This window comes from Plutella xylostella, chromosome 19 (genome assembly GCF_932276165.1).
Source record: "Plutella xylostella chromosome 19, ilPluXylo3.1, whole genome shotgun sequence".
Classification (NCBI taxonomy): Eukaryota; Metazoa; Arthropoda; class Insecta; order Lepidoptera; family Plutellidae; genus Plutella; species Plutella xylostella.
In genome coordinates, this window is record NC_063999.1 from 2,257,608 (window position 1) to 2,285,522 (window position 27,915).

At 39.2% G+C, this 27,915-nt stretch overlaps 1 protein-coding gene across 1 annotated transcript; it reads left to right on the forward strand.

Moving 5' to 3' along the window:
• Positions 1-18: 18 nt before the first annotated feature.
• LOC105392285 (excitatory amino acid transporter) lies at positions 19-27,717 on the forward strand. Its single transcript, XM_048628029.1, has 9 exons — positions 19-206; positions 5,766-6,045; positions 6,660-6,836; positions 10,913-11,004; positions 11,882-12,065; positions 12,433-12,666; positions 13,211-13,402; positions 14,503-14,637; positions 25,589-27,717. The coding sequence occupies exons 2-9, from the start codon at positions 5,780-5,782 to the stop codon at positions 25,752-25,754; spliced, it is 1,446 nt and encodes a 481-aa protein (XP_048483986.1). The 5' UTR covers positions 19-206; positions 5,766-5,779; the 3' UTR covers positions 25,755-27,717.
• Positions 27,718-27,915: the final 198 nt, after the last annotated feature.

Genomic DNA, 27,915 nt, shown 5'->3' on the forward strand with positions numbered 1-27,915 from the left:
GGCAGATCAATCGTGATCCCCTCCCCACCCTCCCCAGGACCTGCCAGGACCAGCCACGCTCGTCAGTCGGCCTCTGGACGCGGACGGCAGCGCACGTCCCGCCAAAAATAAACGCTCGCGAGTTATGCCATCGCTGCACCCGCGCACTCACGTATAGTGGTGATTGTGACCGCCTGACCACTCGAGATTTGTTTAGAAAACCGTAGGTACGTATTTGTTAAAACTATTTTTTGGAGGAAAATTTTGTTTACACTTGTTGAGCTTTTTAGAAACAAATATGGCCGTAAAAGATATTTTTTTAAAACCTAATCTGTTGGGACCCATTAGTAACCCGGAATGGGTAAGTACTTTATTATTAATTTAAGTAATTATTGTTAACATGCCCATGCGATGTGTAATTAAGTTAGTGAGTGCTTAAAAGCTCCGTAAATTGTGACTGACAGATTCGCAAATCTCGACAAAAGAATGGTGTGGATATTCCAGACGCGTCCTTTGGAACATTTGCTACATGAAATAATTTTATGAAACTGTAATTTTTACAGGTTTTGTCGTAAACATTTATCATTATTATAATACAGGCTTTGTAATAAATTATAAATAACTGTATAAGTAATTTTCTGTTGCTACTTACTTATCTTTTTTTCAGGAGGTACCTACTTAATTATTAAATGGAAGTTCGAAGTGGTATATTATTTACCTGAAATATACTTACCTAATCTAATAATAAATCAATGAACTCCTTATGTAGTTCAGCAGTACTATCGCAGCACACTCTCCTCTCTCACTCTACTTGCCATAATCTATTTAACTTAAAGGTCAAACCGTAGCTCGTAGCTTTTGCTTGGTGATCCTTGAAAGCTGCGTCCCCAGTAGGCCAACTGTTTGCTGTTGACTGAGTTAGCGGCGTATCAGTTGAGTATGCCGAGCGTCCACAGACTCCACAGTTCGCTAGTTTTGCGCTCGCTTTATGCAAATAGTGGCGTTACTCGTGCCTAGTGAGCACTAGTTAGCACTTTGCCTACTGGAAACGCAGCCTTATAAACAAATCGTAGCGTAGGTTCTGACCATTCTGGCTAATTATTATAATAATGTAGGTAACATTATTAGATTTTACTACTCACCATATTTTTTTGCACATGTTTTACTCCTCTGTACTTATAAATATGTATTATTACTAATGTTTTAAGCATTACATAAATTTTGTCATAGCCATTGATGAGTTTCAGGTATGATTAATTTATTCAAGATTCATCTAGTCTAGATAATCCTAACTCCTGATTACACTACTGTACGGGTAGTTTCAGGTGTTTTAAAGTCACATTAAGATTGTTAAATACTTAACCTGCTCTTGTAAATTTTCATCGTCTTCGATACTTTGAGCGCATTTAATTAAACTTATAATAAGTCAAGGTTGGGTTTGAGTAACGTTAGGAATTCATAACCAGAAAGCTTTGGAGCTGCGTCTGTGAACCCTCCCGCATTACAGAGTTCAAACCACGGTAGGGTTTAACCGTAAAGCTGCGCCGTTCACTCCCTTAAAAGCTCCCTAAGTTCAGAACCTCTGACATCTGAATCCTGGTAGGGTTTCCACATACGCGGCACCAAACGGAAATGTTCATTGCTGCAATTTGCTACACTTCGTTAGCGATAATCCACTCAGCCGACGGTTAGGAGAAAGCGCTTTCGCAAATGGCTACCTTTTCGACCACAGATCTAAAAATTTGGAGTTAAATCTGGTACTTGGTGTTATAAGTTTAGGTTTTTTACCTTTGAGTGTTCCGAAAAACCCCTATCGTGAAGCAAGTCTTTCAGGTAGGGATTACATAATTATAAATTGTGAGGCAACTTCAGCGGTTATACTTCAGTCTTTCATAACAAAAAGACAGTACTAGGTTCATAAAGTCGGCTAGAATCAACAAGTACTTGTTTCCGAGCGTTGCTATGGCAACAGCTCCAGCCGTTATTAATAACTTGGAAGTTGAGTTGAGGTACCTAGTGTTACTTAGCTTTTAAGCTCTAAGGATTATCACCATCGCTACGAGCGCTTTTCTATAAATAACAGACAACAAAATTGTTTCGAAATCTCAAAAAGCAGTCAAGAGCGAGTCGACCTCACTTATGCAATTAATAAAGGCTTAAGCTAGGGGAAACATGTTTATTATTAATTACTAAGTACCTATAATATTTTACTATTTCCCCTAAATGTCTGAAGTCTAAGTTTTTTCTTAATTTAGCATTGAGAATATTGAGATCAACCCAACATGAATAATTATTTTTTAATCAACATAGGTATTATTGTCCTATCTTTTACAAAATATAGGTATTTGCAGTTTTATGTAATTTTTTACACCTTGAATGATTGACATCGACACACCACACACTAATATTTAAGTAAGGGATCCTAAACTTTCCTACCAAAATACAATAAGAGTTTTCAAATCTACAAAGTATTGTTTGAGTAATTTATAGATATTTTTAACCTATTCATTCTAAACATATTATCTGTCTATTCATTAATACTTGGCATAATGGTAAATAATATTTGTGTGTCTTTTTAATCAAAATATTATAAAACAAATTAACTACTGTATAACAATAAGTACAAAACCTACTTTTCAAATAAAAAGACACACTAAGAATGCATTGAGCTATGCTTTGGTGCTAAGTATGAACTGAAATAACATAGCACTGCCTCTAGCGTTCAAATAACTAGGCCATGCCTAATTTGTAGTATTAATCAATGATTATTACTTGAGTAGGTAAATAGCATATTTTTGTGACTTCAGCTACTGTAAAGACTGTAAAGACGGTAAGTAATTGATTCTTTTCAGAGCATTCCAACATTCAATATTATATTACGATTCCGCAAAATTGAGAGAGAATTTAGGTCAACAAGGTATTAGATCTTTCCAAGTCCAATATTTCGCTCATTCTCAAGACTCAAAAGCAAAGATGAAAATGGGCCAAGTACGGATAAGCTAGGGAAAAAACCCATGTAGGTACTTGCACATTGCCAAGATAATATCTCGCAGCATTGGTGGCGCCACTTTCTATGCTAATTTGCTATTTATACTTCTTCGTGTTGCAAAATTAGTTTCGTTACAAGCGTAAAAGAATAGCCATTGCTTTTAAATCGGCTATAATTATATTCATCGGTGGTGAATTTTACTGATAAAAGTTATAAAAAAAAACCTTCATGTCTTCAGTTACTCAGTTACAATATACTGAGAATTAGGGCGCGTAGGATAAAACCCTGTCTTTTCTTGATCCCTTACTTAAGGGCAAAATATAAGATCTTTGGCCTTGGTGACCCTTTTGGTAGGTAGGTATAGTGGTATAGTTACATATACCCTCCCATAAAATAGGAGAGGATAGAGAATAAGAAGGTCTATTACAATATTTCCTCCGAATTACAGACATCGCTAATGTATTACTTTAGATTAACTTCTAAGCCGAAGCTATATCAACATAAAAAGATTTTTCAGATTTTTCATAGTGAAAACTTTTCAGAATTTTCATATACGTATACTATACATGTCATGTACAATATGTATACTGTCATTGATATGTCTATTGGCTTAGTTAGACGTTTATCTAAAGTGATACATTTTCAGTAAAAACTACACAGAAATATTATTTAGTATTGTTAAAATGCTTGGATTTTTTATGGGGTTCTTTTACTTTCTTAGCTTTGACTATTTCTTAGCTTTCTCTATTCTCTATTATCTATGGGGGTGTATACCTGGAATACCTGCACCTGACTCACACGAATGGAACCTTTGTGTATATCCTCAAGTTCTAACCTAAACTGCCTTCCTAAGGTTGGTCCATTTCCCACGCCACGCTGGTCCAGTGCGGGTTGGTAGGTTTACATCTAGATGTGCTAATACTAGATATGCAGGGTTTTCTCATGATGTTTTCCTTCACCGTAAGAGCGATGGTATACATTGTACTTAAATGATCAAAGAACTCATTGGTACATGTCAGCGGGATTCGAACCCTCATATCTGGCGTGAGAAGCGGGCGCTTACCCGACTGAGCTACCACCGCTCTTCTTGTTACAATCCAAATTTTAATTAATTTATCATATTTTTTTAAATGGCTGAGTAACATGTGATTACTGTGTTGTTCTAATGTTTAAATTTCTACATCTATAAATGGGTAATTAGTTAAAGTATTTTACTTTTTTACGCTCAATAAATCTCTGTTGTTTTAAATGAAATATGTTGAATAATATGCATGAATCTATAAAAACCAATTCAGGTCATTCAGCCCAGGCTGGTCTAGATAATTATAATTAGGTACGAAAATATTTAGTATCGTTTGGTTTCAGTGCCAACTTGATCCATTAAAATAAATTACTTTTAACAATATAATAACTGTTTATGTTTGAATATTCTCATTTAATAAGTGTCGTAAATTATACCTATAAATACCTACCATTTATATATTTGATTTGGTATACGTAGATATTTTTTTTAAACTACACCTTAATTTACATATAGGCTTACCACATGCTTACCACATAAATATATTTTTACACTAACAAGCAATGAAAAAGTTCCACTTACAAAATGTCTACACCAAATGACTTACCCCAATTTTTTTAAACATTAAATTAAATTTAGATTCTCATAAAAATATTTACTTAAGTACATCTTTAGTTAGTCAATGTGCTTACTCCAATTAGGAACCTAAATATTTAACGGTTTTTCACTCTCTAACTCTACCTCTAAAACCATGTTGATACGAGTATCAGTCAAATTGGTTCGTTGCGATTTCAATATTTTGATGGCGTCTGATATTGAATATTTTCCTGTATAGGTATTTGTTAAGAATATTTATTGCAAAGCAGGACGTACCTATGTCAAGTGTGAAGCAGCTCAGGTTACTTGTTAATTGTTGATGACTACTACACTACTCTGACGTCAATAAGGGAAGGCTCATGTAGTTAACGAAGATACACCCCTCAGTTCATTTTAATAGTTAGCAGTACCTATGATCATTTACCACATGTTTACAGCTGGACATAAGCCTCTCCGGGGAAAGTAAAACACTCTGTCCTTAGACTTAATCCTCCATTCAGCTACGGACAGCGTCCCACACTACGCTTGCATGCTCTTTATAGTCTCTATAGCTACTCGAAAACTCCTCTAACACCGGCCGTTGGCAATGAAAGTGACTTCAATTTATTTAATTACATTCGGTATTAACTGAAATATAATTGCAATTAATTGATTAATATTACTTAAACAAATCACAGTTCGAGCAAGCCACTAACAAAAAAAACATCCAACTAAATCGAACCAACTATTCCAATTTGGAACCTGCCGTTCCATCGTAGCCAAGTACATATGTAGCGGCGGCATACATGCGTGTGAGCCACAGATTATGCCCGTGTACTTGTGTTAGCCGCGAAGGGGAGTGCGGATTGATTGCGATACCACTAAATAACTAAATAAAGATTTCCGCGCACACATCCGCGCGGGGGGCCGCCCGGTCCCACGTGTGTCGGCCCCAAAACCGACCAATCAGAATTGCAATACGAGTTTTGCGGAAAAATCTGCCATTGTAATGGGTGATTCTGCTGTTATTCATCAGATATTAAACCGCAGTTAATAGATACCCACAACTACTTATTCATTTATATGCCTTGAAATGGTATGAAAAAAAGACCAAGGGAAACATCTATGCTTTTTTTATTTTCGTTTACCCAATCCAAAGAATTCACACACCAAAAACTCTCACAACCTCTCTCCCCACAGACGTCTCCACCACGATGCCTCTGCAACTGCGGTCGAACAAATGCGTCGGGTTCCTCCGGCAGAACCTGCTCACCATGCTGACCATCATCGGCGTGGTGGCGGGCACCATGCTGGGCTGGTCCCTCCGAGCCTCGGGCGTGGAGTGGTCCCGGCGTGACGTCATGTACTTCCAGTACCCTGGAGAACTGTTTCTGAGGATGCTCAAGTCGCTGATTGTACCGCTGTTGGTGTCGTCGATTGTGTCGGCTATAGGTTCGCTGGATCTGAGCCTGTCGGGCAAGTGAGTTGGTTTGTTTTGTTTTGGGGTCTAGAGAACTCGATCATCTATCCCAAGCTAAAGGTCAGGCCATGCTAGCAAACATAATAATGCTACATACCAATCAAGTAGACTTATTTTACGTCTTGCAATTTTTATTCCATGTGTTCTATCGGCTTCACCGTTATTTATAAAATCGAATTAGGCATTGATCCAATAACACAACCCCCAAAATTTTACATAGAACGTTAATGAAATGGATTATTACGATAGCGATTACTTGCCGGTTCAATGCAACATAGAAATGAAATAGAAGTGTTTTTTGTAAGATCACAAGATGCACCATTGCAATTCATATGTCTGAAACCATGTAACGGCCCTATCGCGAAGTCAAAACGAGTGTCAAATTCAATACATTTTCAAACTGTTAGTGGTTGTGAAAACATGGGAACACAGTCTTAGGGCTTGTACACAAAACTGCGTTACGACGTCGCTTCGCAAAAACCTAAAAAGTAATCAAGCATTTGCCCTGAAAAACTGTCCAAACAGTCGCAGATTTTTGCGATGCGACGTCGCAGTTTTGTGTACAAGCCCTTAATTGTGTTGAATTCTCTACAATAATCCCTTCTCCCTTCCAGAGTGGGTCTCCGCGCGATAGTCTACTATATGACGACCACAGTCTGTGCGGTCATCCTCGGCATAGCCCTGGTCACCACCATCCGGCCCGGCAAGGAGACCGCCTGGTCACAGCCCACGCCCACCAAGCTCATTAAGAAGGATACCTTGACGTCGGATACGCTGCTGGATCTCATCAGGTTAGTCAGTGTTATAGTCACCGCATATATAACTGTACCAGTGTAAAGGGATCGCCTCTTTTTCTTCTGTCAACCAGTAGAACGCGAGCTCGCGAACGCCTGGCGCGAAGGGTTATATGTGCGGTGACCTTTATGTTCCAGCTTAAAAACTTCTGACAGTCGGGTTGATCACTTTCCCGACAACTCTCTTAGCGTAAGCTTGTAATTTTGTGTAAAAGTGCCTTTTTGATGAAATAACAAAAGTTTTTCTAAATGTGTCTGTAAAAAACGCTACAGCTGGACTAGGGTTGTCACCGTGGTGAAGTCTGAGAACTAACTGTCTGAAGACGTATACATTATAAATAACCTGACACTTGACTTGATTGCAGAATTAGAACGGTTTGAACATCAATGTGTGAATTAAAGTGTGTGTTTATTTGAATTTCTTATAACTGGTGGATATCTTTATAATAGCGACATTTATAATTTTGGTCAAGCGGCGATTTGACATGATGTTCTCATTTCCGAATACCAACACTATCAAAATATTATCAGTTTGCTAATATGATGACAATGTTTACTAATCTCATGTAACGTACGTGTCCGAACAAATATAATCATTCTATTAGCCTAGATGTTAAAGTGTCGTGGCTGCTTCGCCGTAGCCCAGTTACATTCGAGTGTCAAGATGAATCATTTTCTGACAGATGTAGTCCAAGACAATGCAATGAAATCTCCCGTAGGTCACTGGCAATTTGTAGTTTATTTGCTGGTAAACGACATCAGTGCTGCGGTTAGCATAGCACTTAGTTAATCTAAAGAAGTATTAGATACGGACACATACCACATAGGTCTGTACATGGTTATTTGTTTGTGCATATTAAAAGTATACTTAGTTGCTGATAAACTTAGAACATTTTGTGAATTTCATGAAAAGCAGGTTGTAGTAGTGACATGAAAAATAATATAAAAAAAATGTTATTCATAATTTGTTGAAACTTGACCGCGTGAAACTTATTTGCTCGAATTAAAAATGTAAGTTTTAACAATAGTTCTGGAATATTAAAGTTTGATTATTCAGAATCAGTTTGATTACAAACAAAAAAAGGTATTAAGTAGATTACCTACTTATATACTTTGTATTCATGAAATTCATATAGAATCTGAAAAAGGCATGCACGACAGGAGCCTTATGATAGCCCGATTCTGTCTTCACCATGATGGGACACCTAGTACAGCTTTAGTGTTTTTCACCAACTCAGAAGATTGTCTGAGAAAAATTATGGGGGCGTTGCATTGCTCATTGGCGCTTTGCGGTTGTCGGCAAAATGTGTCAACATATTTCACACCCTTTTAATAACTAGGCTGATTAATGGACACAATTGCAATTGATGCACATCCCAGCAGTATGGATATCGTATTACACCATCCGTTTTCCACGAACGTTAATTATCAAATTTGAATGTAGGCAGCGGCGCACTTTGCCTGTTTGCCTCCCACGAGTTGTTAGGGATGACCTTTTCTCATGCACTGAAGTTCAGCATTAATAAACACTAGTATTTCACTGTGTTTTAGTCACTTTTCAGTGAATCAGGATCAAAATTAATGATGATTGTTTGATTGCGAATTGGCTCAGATGTTACAGTTGCCGACTCTACATTATACATAGACCTTATACGAGAAGCGTCAGACAAAATCTACTTCATCTCTTCAGTTCAATCAGCCTTCCTCTTCCTTGTCTTAGGTCGTCGGTTTTTCAAAATCTATCTGTAATGGACTTGTAGCTTGCAGATCTTGTCAGCTAGATATTATGTGGTCTTCATCTAAAAATTATAACCGTGAATACGTAGAGACATCTCCAGATAAATCAAGTCTATTGTCTAAGGACTGCTCTGTATATTTTGCTCGCGGTCACCGCCGGGTGCCCGGATTGTCTGAAATTGGTTGTTTATGAATCGAGAAGCGATTCGACCTCTGACCTGAGTAATAGACCACAATCTGGGCACTAGGTGACCAGAGTCGTCTTAATACGTAATAGTCGTGTCTGGTTTAGTGGGTCATTTAATAGAGTTAAAGCACAGGGTAGTAAACATTACAGCCAATATCAAAAGTAAAAAATTGAACTTTGTTGGTCACGTGACTTTTTACTATGGAGAATGACTTTTTTTTCGTGAAATTCTGATATTATTTTCGGCCTTAGATATAACATGCTGCACATGTAGGTTTCCGCTTAGTATACCCTTTTTGCAACACCCTGTATACAATGAACAACAAATCGTTTCAATCTTTCTACGTTTTTGGGAGAATTTTATCAGTTTTCTCCCCTACACTTAGGGTTCTTCATTAATGAGCATATTTTTTCATGTGTTCCTTCCACTGCCACTGCTAGTAGTATGTTGTGACTTGCAGTGTTCACATCGCCCGGCCTGCTCCCGTCTCGTCACTCTTCATCACAGCTCGCTATTTATACTGCGGCCCATTTTGCTGGCAGGGTTGTCACCGTGACCATTTTACTCGAAAATTAGGATTGTTAGAGGGTCTACCTGTAATAACGAGTGTCTGCCTGAAGGGATGAATGCTAATGCGTTTTAAAAAAGTAATCTGCATAGATTTATTATTTAGGTAGGTAAGTACTGTTTTTTGTAGGCTTTTCAAAAAATTACATTGTTGTTAAAATTTGGTTAAATGATCAGTTTGGTGATGTTTAATCTTACTTTTCATAATGAACGTCAAGTACTTCGTTTAATGCGCGACACCGAATAGTAGGTATTCGCAGATAAACACAACCGCGCACCGGTCCTACCACAAAAACTAGACACTCGTTAACCAGATGTTAAAATAATATGCATCTTTCAAATACAATGTTTAACACTAGGATTCTTGTAATATAGTATGAGTCACTAAATTACGTTTAACCTTTAATCCTGCATGACTATCAATTTGAACGTTTAAAGACCTAATTAAGTTAGTAAAAGATATTATAAGCTTAAAACGGACACGGTAAAAAGCTGATAAATCTATCTAGTAAATAAAGACGGTAAAATAGTAAAAAAAAATGTTTATGAATACTTCGGCCGGCAATAGAATGCGTTTTTGACATTCGCTTTTGTCTAGTAAGTATAAAGTTAGTTTTTCTTTGCCGTTATCAAAATATCAAAAGGATTTCGAACGACAAAAATTAGTACCATTACGTGTTCAAAGAAGTCATAAAAAGCGTTTTTTTTTCTTATTAGTCAAACATGTAGAACTAAATGTATGACTAGATGAAACAAGGGGCAAAGAGCCGTAGGTACTAAACTACTATTCAATCAATAAATATAAAAGTGTGTGTTGGCAGCCCTAACTCCCGTTGACAATCAAATAAGCAGCGCGGCTAAACCGGGCACAAATGTCAGGTGACATTACTACACTGATAATGCAATTTTGTGGTTCATCGTTGTTTCGCTACCATGGAACTCTAACTCGCTCGCTAAAATCTTTTTTATTGCTATGAGGTCGCGAGGTCAACCTTACAAAAGTGGACTTATTACTGTATACACCACCGTAGCAAGTGGATACATTCGCATCTAGAAAGGTGAGGTTGGTGTGGGAATATGTTTGTTTAGTAATTATGCAAATGTGAAATTCATGAAACAAAATCTAAGTACTTATTCTTTCTATGACTACTACTGTGAAGATTGACAAATGTTGGGGTAGAGTAACTCACATCACACCATAGTACCACAGCAGTGACGTAGCGATGCGTGCGGAGTTGAGGACTGTTCCTGGCTTCAATTAGGATTTATTGTGAGTTCATATCGTCAGTCTTGGGGACTACAGTATTCTGTTTGCTAGTTGCTAGGTATCATTCATTATCAAGGGTATTTTAAGCCGAAAGGCTGAAAATATTGAAGATATTCCATAGATGCTCTTCACAGAATATTATAATAAGCAAATGATTAATTCATTAATGCTCATCATCAGCCAATAAAAATGCCGTGCTGCCCAGAATGTGATTTCATAGGTGTCCAAAAACTACCCGCAAATATTACCAATCAACGCTACCAACTTTAATAACAGTTATAAAATTTACATAACTGTACGTTTTTACATTTCAGAAACCTGTTTCCAGAAAACCTCGTGCAAGCGACGATCGCCACCTACCGAACAAGACTGGTCTACGACCAAAATGACACACTTGCCATTAAAGGTACTTAAGTACTCCTAATATGTCAGGAAACCTTTACTAAGATGTGTTTTAAAACAAATAGCCAAACATTAAATTTGTTTTTAACATAATTGCCTAAATACTTTTAATAGGGAATATGCATTTGATTCAAATAAAGGTCAAATATTATTTTTAATAAACTTTGTTATTTCAAAATTATGCCTCTATCAAAATTTTTGATTATATTTATTTTTTAGCGCGCCCTCATGACGGGTGTTTACAGTGGTCGTGTCGGTTGCTAATTTTTAACTTTATTTAAAATACCTTAAATAACTTCTTTTGGGGTTGAATTTTTTTTACTATATTAAAGCGATGTAAAACTATTGAATAAGAATATAAAAAATATATATGCATATTCCCTATTGTCTACAACAACACTAATTTGACAAAAACGAAACTTTTATCGCTTTTATATTGAGCCTACTTACTCCAAAATGCAATCCGAAATAAAATTGATAGACATAGGTATTAAAAAAAAAACACATTCTATTACTAAATTGTTCGAGGATTTTCTCGAATAAGATAGGCTACATAAGCCACGTATAAAAGTTATACAAGCTTCAAACGAGCTCACGTGCGAAGAGTCTGATCTTCGCGGTCACCGTGACCAAAATCAGTCGGACCACAACATTCGCTACTTAGCTCCTACTCACACGAGTCACGACACGACTCTCAAGCGACGCAACCCATGATCGCCTATAAAAACGGGTCATCAACGCGTCGTGGACTCGTCAAACATAAGGGGCCAATGGTTGCGTCGCATTCGCGTCACATCCTTAAAAAGCCCGCACGCAAAATCCTTTTTCTACTACCGACTCGACTACGAATCTGTTCCAACCACACCAAATCCTGATTCCAGGTCACCTGGACACGTACAAGATAGCCGGCGACTACCAGAGCGGCAGCAACGTGCTGGGGCTGGTGGCGTTCAGCGTAGTGCTGGGCATCACGCTCGGCAAGATGGGCGAGCGCAGCCGCCCGCTGCAGGACTTCTTCCACACGCTGTCCGAGGCCATGATGATCATCACTGGCTGGGTCATCTGGTGAGTGACTGGCTCATAATAAATGAAGGAGACATCAGAAGAGACAGGTGAAAGTCATCAAAAATATTCTGCGTATTTTGAAAAAACACGGTGTGCTGTAGTAAGTCTCCGATTGACAGGGACTTCAGAATCTTCATTCATTGAGTATGACCGACTCCGAGTTTTTCTATGTCTTCATTATATTAACAATACCTAAATATAGGTAGTTAGTCGAAGCTACGTTTTTATCTTACCTCATAATTACAAGCATTCACCGAACCTGGTGGGTTCACAGAAGGCGATATGTAGGCGAAAACATGATAAAATCAACTCGAGGATGCGGTATTCATGATCGAATGTCTTTAAATGTATTTTTCTCCTTTTCCAGGCTATCACCTCTGGGAGTCTTCTTCCTGGTGACAGCAAAGATCATGGAGATCGAGTCATTCGCGGACCTGGTGGGTCGTCTCGGCATGTACTTCCTCACGGTGCTCCTGGGTCTGTTCCTGCACGGCTTCGGGACTCTCAGCATCCTCTTCATACTGGCCACGAAGAAGCTCCCGTGCAGATATATTGCGAAGATGGGTCAGGTCATGGCGACGGCGTTTGGAACCGCTTCCAGGTTAGTAGGTTTGGTTTGCATTATACCAATCTTCGCTGACTAAGGTCTAAAAATGAATTTTTAAAATCTGCTGGACCATCAGACAGTAGTTAAGGTTTTCATATCTGCCAAAGAATCGAGAACGAGAGATCACAGCCAGAGCAAACGTGGCATGGAACGCCATTCAGCTTCTTGAAATGTAGCATGAAAGGATGTGGAATGTGGAGGACACATAATGTGGTCTGTCCTTGGAAGAGGCTTTTATGCATTCGTTGACAGTTATAGGTTGATGATTATGGATACTGAGCTGAGGTACCACTGGAGCGAATAAAGTAAAATACCAATTCTATATATATTCCGGCAATTATCCTCTCATATGATTTATATTAGACCGGGCCGTACACGTGCCGTGCCCCGGCCGGGGCACTTTTGTATGAAGTGTCAAGCGTGACAGTGGCTCGGCCGTGCCAAACTTCATACAAAAGTGCCCCGGCCGGTTCTAATATAAATCATCCCTTACACCTACCATAAATAATTACCAACTTCTTTATTTCCTCATCCCCAGCTCAGCAACGATGCCGATCACGATAGGCTGCTGCGACGAGATGGGTCTGGACCCGCGCATCACCCGCTTCGTGATCCCCATCGGCGCCACCATCAACATGGACGGCACGGCGCTGTACGAGGCGGTTGCCGCACTGTTTATCGCGCAGCTGAGGAATGTTGAGATGTCGTTCGGGAAGATTGTTGCTGTCAGGTGGGTACTGTTCTTATGTACCCTGTTTGGTGTCCTGGTGGTGGGCAAAGGCCTCGCGATGCTTGCTCCACAGGTCTCTGGTAAACTGCCTGGCGACGGCCTCTTGGACCTCTTAGTGTCCTACTTCTGGATAAAGGCGTCCCGATGCTTACTTCACTGCGTAAAAATCTGAAGAGGTAAAAACCTTTAGTTGTTGTTGTTGACAAAGCCTGGATATCTACCAAGATTTATCTAACTATGTCACTTGGAAAGGATCCTCTAATCTGATTCCTCCAAAAAACTTCGTGATCCCCATCGGCGTCACTATCAACATGGACGGCACGGCGCTGTACGAGGCGGTCGCCGCACTGTTTATCGCGCAGCTGAGGAATGTTGAGATGTCGTTCGGGAAGATTGTAGCTGTCAGATGGGTAAATTATTATCATCATCACGTCCTGGGATCCCTAATCAGGGACATAGGGCTCAAAGTGTAGCTCACTCTACGCCTTCGACTTTGTGCCAGCTCATACCGAGGGTGGCTGCCTCCTGCACGACAGTGCGATAACCTGGCGATTGCCTCTTGGGCCCCTTAGTGCCTTACTGCTGGAAAAAAGCGTCCCAATGCTTGCTCCATAAGTTTCTGGTGTTAGCTACTTGGAGCTGACACGGTAAAAACTTTGCGTTGTTAATCTAAGTCGGGATATATCAAGTCACTCGGTGAGGCTCCTCTTATAAGCCCGATTTCTCCAAAAACCTTCGTGATCATAATCGGCGCCACCATCAACATGGACGGCACGACGCTGTACGAGGCGGTTGCCGCACTGTCGAGATGTCGTTCGGGAAAATTGTTGCTGTCAGGTGAGTTTTTGTAGCCTCTTTTTGGTCCCCTAGTGGTGGACAAAAGTCTCCGGTGAACTACCTGGCGATTGGCTCTTTGACCTCTTGGGACACCAACTACTGGAAAAACCGACGGCGGCTAGTATCGGTGCAGCCGGCATCCCGCAGGTCACCATGTGACCCGGGAACGCACATTTACCACATTTCACCAATAACCTTCACGACGGCACTGATTCGCCAAACAGTAACTTTCTCCACTAATCCCTTGGTCTTTACCTCCGCAGCGTGACAGCGACCGCGGCTAGTATCGGCGCGGCCGGCATCCCGCAGGCCGGCCTGGTCACCATGGTGATGGTGCTTGACACCGTCAACCTGCCCGCCGAGGACGTCTCCATCATCCTTGCTGTTGACTGGCTTCTGTGAGTACAGCCAACCAAGAAACCTATTATCTCCACCTTGAAAAAGCCTATTATAGCCTTAGTGAATTTCTCCAAGACAAACTTTAGTTTCCTTCCTTGTGGCTTTACGTAGGGTTCCTAATAAATGAATGTAAAATATGTACCCAGTGTGTAATGTATGAAAGTGTTTTAGTTTTTTATTTATTTAATACTTAACCATTATATGTTTATATGTTTATATGTTTATTGAGAACACCAACAGCGTAACAATATAATTTTAACAAAACTTAAATCTTAATAGTAAGGCCAATAACAGGTATCCCTAAATTAACTTAGTGCATTTCAACTAGGTAAATAATAGAAATAACTATAACTATCTAACCAAAGAAATTAATACTACTTACAAACAAAATGCTAGAAAGAACTTAATAGGAATCTACCATTGATGATAACAGTTACTGAGGTTACACTACATCGAAATAAATCTAAAATACATATTTTCATGCACATACACACATATACCATACATACGCGTACATATCATAATAAACGTATATACCTAATACAAATCCAAGAACGCTGAAGAAAATCACTGCAATTATTTATTTAGAGAGGTCGCAAAATAAAATAATATTATTTTATTGTATTAAGTAATTTGTGTATAATAAGTCTTTTAAATGTGTCTTTTGAGTTGTGAAACATATCTATCTCACTGAAAAGCTTGTTGTATGTGGCGGCTGCACGCGTGAGAGGCTCGTTACTGGCGTAGTTGGTGGCATGCGGCGGCACGTGCAGCAGCGGCGTGTGGCGCGTGCGGCGGCGCGGCGCGCGGTACGTCACCGAGCCCACCAGCGAGCCGCAGTCCACGCGACCGAGCATCAGATCGTATAGGAACCCCATATCCAACAGAATACGGCGTTCTTCTAACGTAGGGATATTATTTTTACGGCATCCATCCAAATATGTATTTACAGAGTAGCGCTGTCGGTAGTTTAGGTGGTTTATAAAAGTTTTTTGTATATTTTCTAATCGGTGTTTATATATCAAGTAATTAGGAGACCAAACAGGGCTTGCATATTCTAAAACGCTACGGACATATGCATAATAAACGGATTTTATTGCACTTATGTCCGTAAAAGGCTTGCAGGAACGAATGACAAAACCAAGACCTCTGTATGCTTTGGTAGTGATGTAGTCAACGTGGTCAGAAAATAAACATTTAGAGTCCATTAATACCCCGAGATCTCTAATATTATTTACTCTTTGTATTGCAGATCCGTTGAAGTTATAGTGGTAGTGAATGGGTTTGGGCTTCCGCGTAAAACTAACACACGCGCATTTACTGACATTGACAGTGATTCTGTTCCTGACATAATAATCGCATAACGAGTTTAAATCTGCCTGAACAGCATCACATTCCTGTTGATTTCGCACTTTAAAATATACCTTTTTATCGTCTGCGTATAGAAGGTGATTAGATGTGGCCAAGGCCTTATTTATATCATATATATAAGCATTATAGAATAAAGGACCCAAATGTGAACCTTGGGGTACGCCTGTTGGAATGGAAACCACATCTGACCTGTAGCCACCCAGTACCACAGCCTGCGAGCGATTTGACAAATATGATTTGACCCATCGAAGAAGGTCACCATGGATTCCTAGCTGCTGAAGTTTCTGCAACAGGATGGCGTGATCCACCCGGTCGAAAGCTTTTTCGAAGTCCGTGTAGATCACGTCAACCTGCCCACCGCGTTCCATGTTACACAACAAGAACTTCGTGAAGCAAACTAGGTTAGTAACAGTCGATCTTCTCCTCAGGAATCCATGCTGCTGTTCAGGTATCTGTCGAGAAATGAGCGTATAAATCCCATTATATACCATTTTTTCAAATATCTTTCCGACTATGTTTAATATTGATATTCCCCTGTAATGTTCGACTCGTGTTTTGGTGCCCTTTTTATGTATAGGTACTATGTTTGCTTCTTTCCATTTAGATGGAAATGTGCCTTCGACAAGAGACCTATTAAAAATTATGGCAATCGGTGGTGCAAGGGAAGCTGCGCATTTTACCCAGAATACGGGTGGGAGGCCATCACTTCCAGCACCCTTGTTTATATTGATAGCACCAAGATATGTCTCCACTGTTGACGCAGAGAACGATAGCCTCGATATCGAGTCACTGTGGACCTCAAACTCCGGAGACGGGATATCATCGCCTAAGGGGACCCCAAATACACTCGAGAAGTAGCTGTTAAATGCATCACAAATGTCCTTGCCGTCTGTAAATTTGTCATTATTGTAAGTTAGCATTTTGGGGTAATTCGAGCCTCCACGCATTGATTTTATGTAGGACCAAAAAGCTTTAGGCTGATCTTTTACAATTTGTTGTATTCGACTTATGTATTTTTTATAACACTCATTTTGAACACGACGCTGTCTCGTTCTTAGTAACGAAAATTCATCGTAGTCGAGCAAATTATTATGTTTTTTCCATCGTGCATGAGCTTTCGACTTTTCTTTAATTATTTTTATAAGCGCATCACTGTACCAGGATGGATAATTATGCCTTGTAGATCTTTTTGCGAGGGGGACGTGTTTACTAATGATTTCGTTTATTACGCTGTATAATGCATCGACACACTCATCCACCGTGTTGGAATCGCTTAATATTATTTTCCAGTCGATTTCGTTAAACTCGCTATTCATGCTAATATAATCACCGCGGAAATAGTTGCGTTTAGATGTCAACGCTTCCCTAAGGGGGGTTATTTTTAAGTCTAAAACTTCAAACGTGAACGCAGGATGGTGACGGTCCTCCTTAACGAGTGGGTATTCGCATCGAGTGATCGCCAATGGTAACGTTGAGAACGCTAGATCCAAGGTGTTGTTTGAGATATTTTTTATATTATTATACTGTGTCATTCCCAAGAAATTAAGCTTAGAATCGAGGCTAATAGCGGCATTTTGTACCTCAATAGAACCCTGTTTAAGGTGTACATGAGTGGTAGCCTCCCATCGGATACACGGCAAATTAAAGTCGCCGACAATTATGTGATTAAGGTGTGGTTCGTTTTCGCAAATGCCACAGATTTCCCCAATAAAGCTATCTATATCTAACGGTATTTGCCGGGCTTCGGGTGGTATGTACACTGCACAGATGTGAAGGTCGGAGGCGGCGGAGAGCGCGCGGGCCGGCAGCGTCACCGACAACATCTCGGTGGTGCGGGGGGCGCCGAGCGCGAGCCGCACCGCCCCCAGCGCCTGCTTCACAAGTATCATCACCCCGCCCCCCGTTGTTTTGCCGCATGCCGCTAGGTCGCGATCCCTCCGAAACACGTCGTACCTATTGTCGCATAATTCGCCGTCAAAGATGCCCTCATGAAGCCAGCTTTCTGTTATTATAATAATATCGTAATTATTAGAGAGTATACTTTGACTTATCTGTAAACATTTCGTTCTCAACCCACATGTGTTTTGGTAATAAACACTTAGATTATTTGGAACAGACATTATGGTTGAGATCCATCTATCGCATTATCTATAAATAAAAAACAAACGACAATATCTAAATAGCAAACAAAATATATTGAAAGTGGGTAATTGCCAAAAGTTACGACAAATAAGTTAGTGATGCATCGACACATGAGTAATAAGCGTGCGCTAAATGAGTGTGCGGATTTAAGCTGAGACACGAATGATATTAGAAGTTCCGCGTAAAGATAATAATTAATATAAAACTGTAATTTGAACTTTTTTTTTTTTTTTTTTTTTTTTTTTTTTTTTTTTTTTATCTAGGTCATCAACAACACCACAACAACGTTCACGTAAGTATGTAATTTTGGGCTTTCCAGTGAGTGATATGAGTATACGATATACAGTGCATATATATAAACAATATTGCAGACACATAATATGTATAAATATAGTTTATTGGGTAAATATGATTGATGTTCGAATCGTTTACATTGGGGGCTGGCTCGCACATTAGTTTTACGAATATATATTACAAGAATGTTTATCAAAGAGTAGTTAGAACCGTTAATGTAGAAGCGACATACAATAACAACCAGAGACAGAGTATTTTTATGATACTGTAAATATTTATATGAAGACACTATTACAGAATAAGTACAGGTTAATTGAAAAACGAGGTTCCTTACATAATTTTTTTCAGGTCGTCTTCCGTGATGATTCTTATGGCTGGAGATGTATCGTTCTTCCTCACGTATATCCTCCCATTTTTTGTCCACGTGAACTGATGATTTTTCATCCTAGCAGCGTCTTTAGCCATCCTTAATATTTGTTTGTTATACATTGATAAATGTTCATTAACGAATACAGGCTTCGGTTCTCCGCCTAGGCCCATAGATTGTGTAGTAAGCCTAGATTTCCGCGCGGAAGAGATAATGTTATCCTTTAGTAACCGGTTCCTCATTTTGGCAATTATTACTCTCGAGCGGCCAGGGACCTTAGCTCTCGGAGTAATTCTGTTTACATGAACTATATCGCTGTCCAGTAAGGTTATTCCTACTTCCTTCGCGATTTTAATGAGAGTTTCGTTCAAGTTTTCTTCTTTAAGCTCAGGCAATCCCACTATTTCTAAATTTAACTGTCGCTCTCTTTGGTCGTTCTCAATCATCTCTTGCTTCAATTGGCGGTTTTGCTTACGCACTTCTACTAGCTCAGCTTCCATGCCTTCTATCTTTTTAGTACTTTCCGAGAGGTTGTCGAATTTAATCTTGAGATCATCGTGCTGGTCGCTTATAAATTGAGTAGCGTGCTGCAGCGCAGAAACATCACCTTTTAACGAATTAAAATCAGATTTCATTGAGGTTATGGAGCTCTTAACTTCTGCGTATTCCTTACGAATATTAGAGATCTCTGCCTTCATTTCCAGTGAGTTTTCGGATAACTTTTTCAGGTCACTTTTTATTATATTATTTAGGTTAGTATTTATTTGTGACAGTTCTTTTTCGAATGCCAATTTCCAAGTGCTAAGCGTAGCCGAGATTTCCGCGCTAAACTGCTTGAAACATTCGGAGAAATCTTCTTCACGTTTTCTTTTACGTAGTGTGATGCTTCCGGAATCCTCCGTTGGGTTGCATGATGTCCGCGCAAGTTCCGGGTTGGAACCATGGTGTTTACCTGGAGACCGCAGCATCTCAGGAAGAGTGTCCAATCTGTAGACCTTTATTCTATGACAGCGCGTCGCGTTGCTAGAGCCGGACAGCCGAGGAGGATGAGAGCCGGACAGCCGAGGAGGATGCATTAATTTAACGAATTTCGGAAAGCTGACATGCAACCGTCTTGGTTACCGTTTTCTGGAACTTCCTCGTTTGACTGACTACCGGCTACCTTGTATGTGGTCTTCGGTAGTCATGGAGGTGATAGCCCATGCAGTAGTTAATGTATGTCTGATAAATAGAGCTGTTTGTTTGTGGTTTGCCCTAACCAAACTTACACACTTTAACACAAATTAAAAATTTCAAACGCTACCATGATAAAATTATAGGTGGTGGTGCGACCGCTAAGCACTCAAAATATAGCTTGCTAGCGAAAAACTACAAATTTGTTCCATTTGCCGTTGAAACATCAGGAGTATGGGGCTTTGAGGCAAAACAGTTTTTGTTAAGCCTCAGCCGACGCCTCAGAGAGCGAGGCCAAGACCGACGCTCGGGATCGTACCTGGCTCAAAGAGTATCTCTGACTATACAGCGAGGTAATGCAGCCAGCATTATGGGAACCTTTGAGCCAGGTACGATAAGAGGAGGTCTCTTTGATTAAATGTAGGTTAAGTAGTAGTCTAATAGTCTTATTTAGGTACTTTCATAATAACAAATGAATTGTATTAGGTATTATGGTTTATTTGTAATTAGAATAATATTATAAATAGTTTATTTGTTGATTTGTGAGTCACAGGTTATGTTAAGATGAATTATAGTGCAATAAATTTTATATTAATTAAAGCTTTGGAATGAAAATACAATAATAATAACGGCGCCTCGATTAGTAGAGTCCAACAATATATTTGCTACTGGTGGTAAGATATTATGTAGTCTGAGCCTATCTGAAACCTAGTTAAACATTGTGAGATATGGCGTTTCGACTTTCTCCGTGTTCGGCATCATAAGGGTCACAGTGACAGTTAAATAAAGTCCATTTTTCTCTCCACCTTTAATTTGCAAGGTGCGGGTGCCTATATAAATAGAGTGAGTCGCCCGCGCGCCTCAGTTGGTTTTTGATTTTTGAAGTGAACACTTCGGCAAAATGGCTCAATGTAGCCACGGTTCTCGTCGGCTTCGCTCCGACGGGGAAAAATATAATATTGAATTTGCGGAGTCCTCGCTGCCGGGAGCTGTAGCGTGATGCGGACCAGGCGGCGCGGGGCCTGCCGGCTGCTGCGCCCGCAGCCATTGCTGAGGATTTCGCAACGAAGGTTTGAGTTGATAAGCCGTGAGTAAAATGCTATTATTTACTGCTTTTAAAAGCTCAGCCACTGGTCATAATGCTCCGGCGCTTGGGGTTTTTATCCCACGCAGTAGGGTCCGATTCAATAGTCGTGGTGATGATTGATCACATATTCCGGTCCTACTAGTGGCGCTTGAGCTAGATACTTACATTAATGACCGCTTTAAGTAAAGCATATGTTAATTTTATACGGGAAAAAATAATAAAAATATATTTTTCTACCCTCAATTTCTAATATTTTTAGAAAACAGTTGATAAAAACTTTGCTATTACAATAATGCACTTGATTATAGCTTATGTAAGTCTTTACAAACAGGAGCTTTCCAGGACCGTCATAGGATTTTTTACAGGAAGCACGTGGCTCCGAGTTTCAGTATGTTGGGACATTGTGGCATGTGCGGCGAGTAATGTGATCCGCCGGTACCTACCCGCTGAGGCTAGGCAGGCCGATTCGGTGAAATTGAAGTTTCGTGTAACCTGCACCCGGCCCTGTGCTCCTGCGCTAGCCGCCGTCTCGTGGCACCGGTTCGTGCCACCTGCATCGCAGCATACACCCGGCCCTGTGCTCCTGCGTTGGTTGGCCGCCGTCTCGTGCCACCTGCATCGCAGCGTACACCCGGTCCTGGCCCTGGCCACCGGTTTGTGGTACCTGCATCGCTGCATAGACCCAGCCATGCACTCCTGCCCTGGCGGCTGTACACCCGGTCCTGGCCCTGGCTACCGTTTTGTGCCACCTGCATCGCAGCGTACACCCGGTCCTGGCCCTGGCCACCGGTTTGTGGTACCTGCATCGCTACATAGACCCAGCCATGCACTCCTGCCCTGGCGGCTGTGTTGTCCCACCTGCATCGCTGCGCACACCTGGCACTCCTGTTCTGGGAGCCAGATCCAAACGCCCCCTGTCTGGGAAGAGATTTTATGCTCAGCGGAACCGCCTGCACTATTGCTAGCACGGTCATCATAATCATCAGCCATCATTATGAGTGACTTATTTAGAAGGTATCGAGTAACGTGCGCTATTCATCAGTGATTTTGGCATATGCAGACGAACGTTTACTGCCAAGGTTGGTCATGTTAGCCATACAAGGGCACACCAACGAAGCCTGAGTAACCACCTGCAGTCGCCGTAGCAGCATCGGCATGGATGACGACAAATCGGGTAACGTGCACCGCTTCTAAAAGTGTTATAGCACTTCAATTTGATGCCCCCGTTGAGGTAGGGTATTCTATTAAAGCAGCTTTCTTCTGAACTGCCCAAAGTGACCTGTAGACTGCTCCTGGGGATAGTTGTGCAATCAATTTTTTATTTCGATGTCTCTGCTGAAGAAACTGTCTAATGCAGCTTTTGTTCTAAACTGCCTAAAGATCATTGGACTGCTCATGGGAATGGTGACGCACGGTAAGTACAGGAGCGTTACTCTATACTGATGAGAAACGAACGAACGAGAGCTGTCGTGCAATCGGCACGTTTAATACATACAAACAGATAGCTCGCGCCGCAGTGCACTGAAAGTTCGTTTTTCGTCATATAAAGTGACCCCCCAGACACTATCTTAAGTGTCATGACACATCGGCAGATTCCAGCTTTGAGTCTTTTCTTTTCTCGGCTGTGAGCAAAGTGGGATTCACTTTGAACCGGCGAGTGTTCAACCTAAAAGCACTGAGCTAATTCCTGATTTCGTGAAAGTCGCTGTTGCTATACCATACCGCTTCACAAGTGTATACCTACTCATGTTTAACAAATAAAGAAATCTTATCTTATCTTAAAGTTACCGAATTTATTATGATCCTACTGTCGGGTGATCATGATCGGAGTGTCATCGCGGTTTCTGAGTGGCACCATATTAGCTGTCTTCTTTATGTCCCAGTGGATTGTGAGTGTGTATCCGAGCTCTTTGTTGAAAAATGCGTGAACCTCCTACGCAGCAGCTGTCTACTAGTTGTGTATCGAATAAATCGAGTAACGGTGCTCTTGCACGAGACGACTACCTTTTGGTAAAATTATATCTTCCACTATTCTGTGAACATGCATATACCTACTGTGTATCACATCACGCGTAGCCGCAGCCCTACTCAATGTATGGGGCTAGATAATAAACAATGGCAGTCGTCATTAAATTTCTATGAATTTCGAAGGTCATCATTTGGAGCACAATCCAAAGGGTGAAAGTACCTATTCATGCCTAAACGGCTTCTCTAATGAAAATGTATTTTTAATTCGATTCTGGCGCAAACGTTTCATAACTATTTTTCAACACTGTATCTGCTGAAACTACTTAGACTGACTGGTTAAGAGTTAAGATGGAGACGTGCCGTTTTCACAATTCCATTTTGAGTAATCCTCAACTGTTTTATGGATCTTTCAGTTAGTTACGTAACTAGTTACCAAGTAAAAAAAAAAAAAAAAAATTACTTGTGTCATGCTCGTACTCGCATCTCATTTAGGAGCTCTCTGGCCTCTAGCTGAAGGCTAGAACTGGTATATATATCTACTAAGCTAGTACAGAGTTATAACCGGGCAGCGGTGACGTGGTAGCTGCTTGATTTATTAGAGTTTGCTGAAAACTTTCTAAATAAGTAATAATTACCTATTAGTCATAATATTAACTCTTCGCAGTTCTTTCAGAATGCAATACCAGGTCGCTGAAGTAGGTAACTAACCTTCCTAGGGTTCCCTTTTTCTTGGGTATAGCTAACTACCTAAGTTTACCTATAGATAGCCGCAAGCTATCTGCTGTTGGCGAACTGTCAGTTCTGATTGATAAGTCAGGCTCGAGGTGGCTCGTCCAACTGTCCATGTTCCCGCCACCATGTTGTTGCTTCCACAGATTAGAGAGTCTATGTTGGCTGTCGTTGCATCAGGTCTGATCAGGTACAACTAACATCTTTACGTACCATCTTTATTTAATCGAGCTATTTTATTTTGTTTTATCTAGGTTGACTTAATGGTTTCAAAATCGAACCTACAACAATGTAAGTAGGTACCTACCTACGTACCTTTGAAGTTGCAACAAGGCGAAGCCTTAAGGTTTTGGCCGAGACCTGCCCTTAGTGTTGACGAACATACCTAAAGGTACCTTGTTAATGTTTTTCATATGAAGTTCTGAACATTTTACTTGTCCTGGTGGCATTTACTTACCCAGCTAAGACATGTTAGCTGGGTTTCATTTATCAACTATTACAATTGTTTTTGTTGTGTTACCTAATCAATCTTTATTAATTGATGTCATCTACCAAGGAATGCTGCCAGAGCTCATAATATTCACACATGATGATACAGAATGATAGTAGCCCACAAAATCGGTGCAAAGGCTTATAAAATAATTTTCCTTCCTAGTAGGACTGCACAGGAACTCGTTAACCGCCGAGTTAGTTAGAATACAAAATTAGACTGTGTGTTACTTGTCAATCTAGAATATGACTATAGTGACCTGCATCATGTTTTGAAAAACTGAATACTTAGTTATCCGCCAGTGTCACAGCCTTCATCTAATCTTTTCCAGTAGCTGATGAGGCTGAGATATTTAGTAAAATTATCTTCCCTTCAAGCACCACTCCTCGTTCCAAGGACTAGATGCCGCGCCAGGTGTTGCAGGCCATGTCGTCGTACGGGGCTGACTGAGCAGGTCCTCGAGGCTCCAGGGTCGGCTGCTGCATTTCTGAGGTCAGTCCAGAATTACATACCCTAGTCAGCATGTGCTGACCTGAGCCCCAGCGGCCTGGATCGATATTCTACATTTTACAGCTTTTAAATATTGTTGCAAAGTATTTCACTGGTTCCATCCATTCGGCTAGTGTATGTTAAAAATATTGCCTTGACAATAACAAGATTTTGATCAATAATTACTTATAAGTATTGCTTTCGAAGAGGCACTGTGTGTATCCATATGTATAAATACCTACCTATAGGTATGTATAGGTACATACCTTCCATAACTTTCTGACAAGTCAGGAATAATAAGGAAGTACTTAAGTCTTATGTATACTTATACTTTTCTTTTTAGTATATCTATTACCTAGAAATCTATGCATTATAAATTTATAGATTCAAATATTTATCTACTGATATACTCATCAGTAGCTTATGGGTCACAGTTGGTTTTCTCTCCACCATGCGATAATAAACACATCTCACAATGTTTAACTAGGTTTCAGATAGGCTCAGACTACATAATAGACGCATTTTTCCTAAAATAAAAATGACATATTATGTATCTAGCCTATCTGAAACCTAGTCATTTCTGCATGGTGATATTACAACTGAGGCGCGCGGGCGACTCACTCTATTTATATAGGCACCCGCACCTTGCAAATTAAAGGTGGAGATAAAAATGGACTTTATTTAACTGTCACTGTGACCCTTATGATGCCGAACACGGAGAAAGTCGAAAAGCCATATCTCACAATGTTTAACTAGGTTTCAGATAGGCTAGATACATAATATGTCATTTTTATTTCAGGAAAAATGCGTCTATTATTATAATGATTTATTTAATTCCAGCGACCGATTCCGCACAACAATCAACGTGGTATGCGACGCGCTCGGAGCCATCATCGTGTCGTCTCTGTCGCAAGGAGACATCGACAAGTCGCGGGCGCAGAACCAAACGGACCGAGAATTGGCCCCCGCGCACGAACTCACCGAGCTAGAGAAGGGCGAACACTGAACGAAAACTACTTTAAAATAATAAGTTATAAATAACGGTACCGACAACACGTTATAAATAACGATTACGAAAACGCGTTATAAATTACGATTACAAAAACACGTTATAAATAACGGTTCCAACAACGCGTTAGAAATAACTGTTCTGTGTTCAACGATAGCGTTATTTTAGTGAAAGACAATAATGCTAGTTAGTTCAGTGTGTATTACGTTGTGATGTAAAAAATGTTGTTCTGTTGTAGTAGGCGTATATTTTTGTTTAGAAAAGAGTTTATTATTCTTGCGTAGCAAAGATTTTGTCTCTGAGAGAATTGTTTTGGATGAATTTAATTGAAATGATATTATTATAATTTTAAAAATATGTAAGTATATTTATTGTTGAGTTGACTCTAGATTTACTAATATGTCAAAAATACGTAAATAATTGTGTCTTAACTAAATACCTTTAAAATCTGGTGTAAGCATTTGAGAATTATTTAATTGTGTATCTGTAATCGATTTTGAATTTTGAAAGCATGTATGTAGATATTGTTAATACTTAGATAGAGCTTATAATATTTCGATGTGTTCTAACTGTGCCATTAATGTAAGATTGAAAGTGCGCCTAATTTGCACGACCTTAGGTACTTTTAATCTCTTTCGCGATTTCTTAATCGTTAAAATATTAACCGACTTCGAATCGTGAAACTGATTTTGAGCATCACACTAAAGAGAAGTCAATCATCGTTGCCGTACCTTAATAATATCTTCGTATTAATACTTTTATTGCATATCTGAACCATATCTTCTACAAAATTAAACTTAGGGTATCTTTGAACTTTTTCAATGCCTAGAATAGAAGAATGGCCTAAAATAAAAATAAATTACTTACTCTTTTCAAATTTCTCGTCATGTAAGAAAAAGCACAAAAAGGTCATTTTCATATACAACATTTTGAAAAGTATCATATTTTTCTATATTGCCTTGTACCAAAGATAGTAATTTTATTTAAGAATCTTTCGAAGTATTTTAAAATGTGAAGGTTTTTGTAAATTTTCTAGATTTCCATATTTTTAAAACACGTAAACAAATATCGTAATTTGTTCGATAAATTGACGGTATCTATCTACACTGTGAAAGTATTTATAACTTATAAAATAGTTTGGATAAATAGATACTTCTCGTATGTTAAATACTTACTCCCAAAACAGTACTCATTGCATTCCATTTTATTATAAACTGTATATGTTTTAGTTAAAATTTATTTTTTACACAAAAAATGAATTTATACAGTAATGAAAATTAAAAATTCCTTAAAAATTGGTTTGTTTATAAAAAAAGCCGTAAAACATAAATAAACTTCTGTTGATGTAATTAAGTAAATATAATTATAGGTATTGTTTATGACTTAATATAAAAATAGTATGATAAAAAGACATAGCTAAAAACCCTCTAGCGCTAAGCTCAGTGTGTACTGTCATGTCATGTGTTACATGTGTATGTTTCGTTTAGGTGTAAATGTTCGATGGATATTCTATTGATTAAAAATCTCATAATGTTATTGATGTAATCATATTTATTTAGGTTTAATGACTATAATATAGATCTAGTCCATTTTATTTTTAAATCGAATCTAAAAAGAAATGTTGCGGAATCAAAATTTAAATTTTATGAATTTTAGAAAAATCAACTTTTTGCACAACTTATCAAAAATAGTGACGTACCAATGAAAAGTACAAAATCTAAATAATTATTGATCAAAAATTGTTAATGTAAACGCAGGATAAGTCTGCATAAGATACCTATAAACTGAATAATACAAAGAACAATAACGTCGTATCAAATATGTTTTTCAGTGTGACCAGTTTATCTTATACAGACCTATTTTGGGTTTATTTTTTATCGGAAACTGTTTAAAATTTCTATGCCCATTTTATTTGTAATGTTTTGGACGTTAAATATAAATTATAATAAAAAACTTATTGTCTAATTGCAGTTATTTTATTGATTCCAAATAGTAAAGCTTATCACAATAAGAACGTTTCAGGTATACATATAGTATTCATAACAGTACCTATATTTACGTATCATTATTATTTTGTAACAATGTGATGTATGATTATCAAATATGGTTAGATTTCTTCAAAATGACTAAGATTGGATTTTGTTTATATTTACAAAAA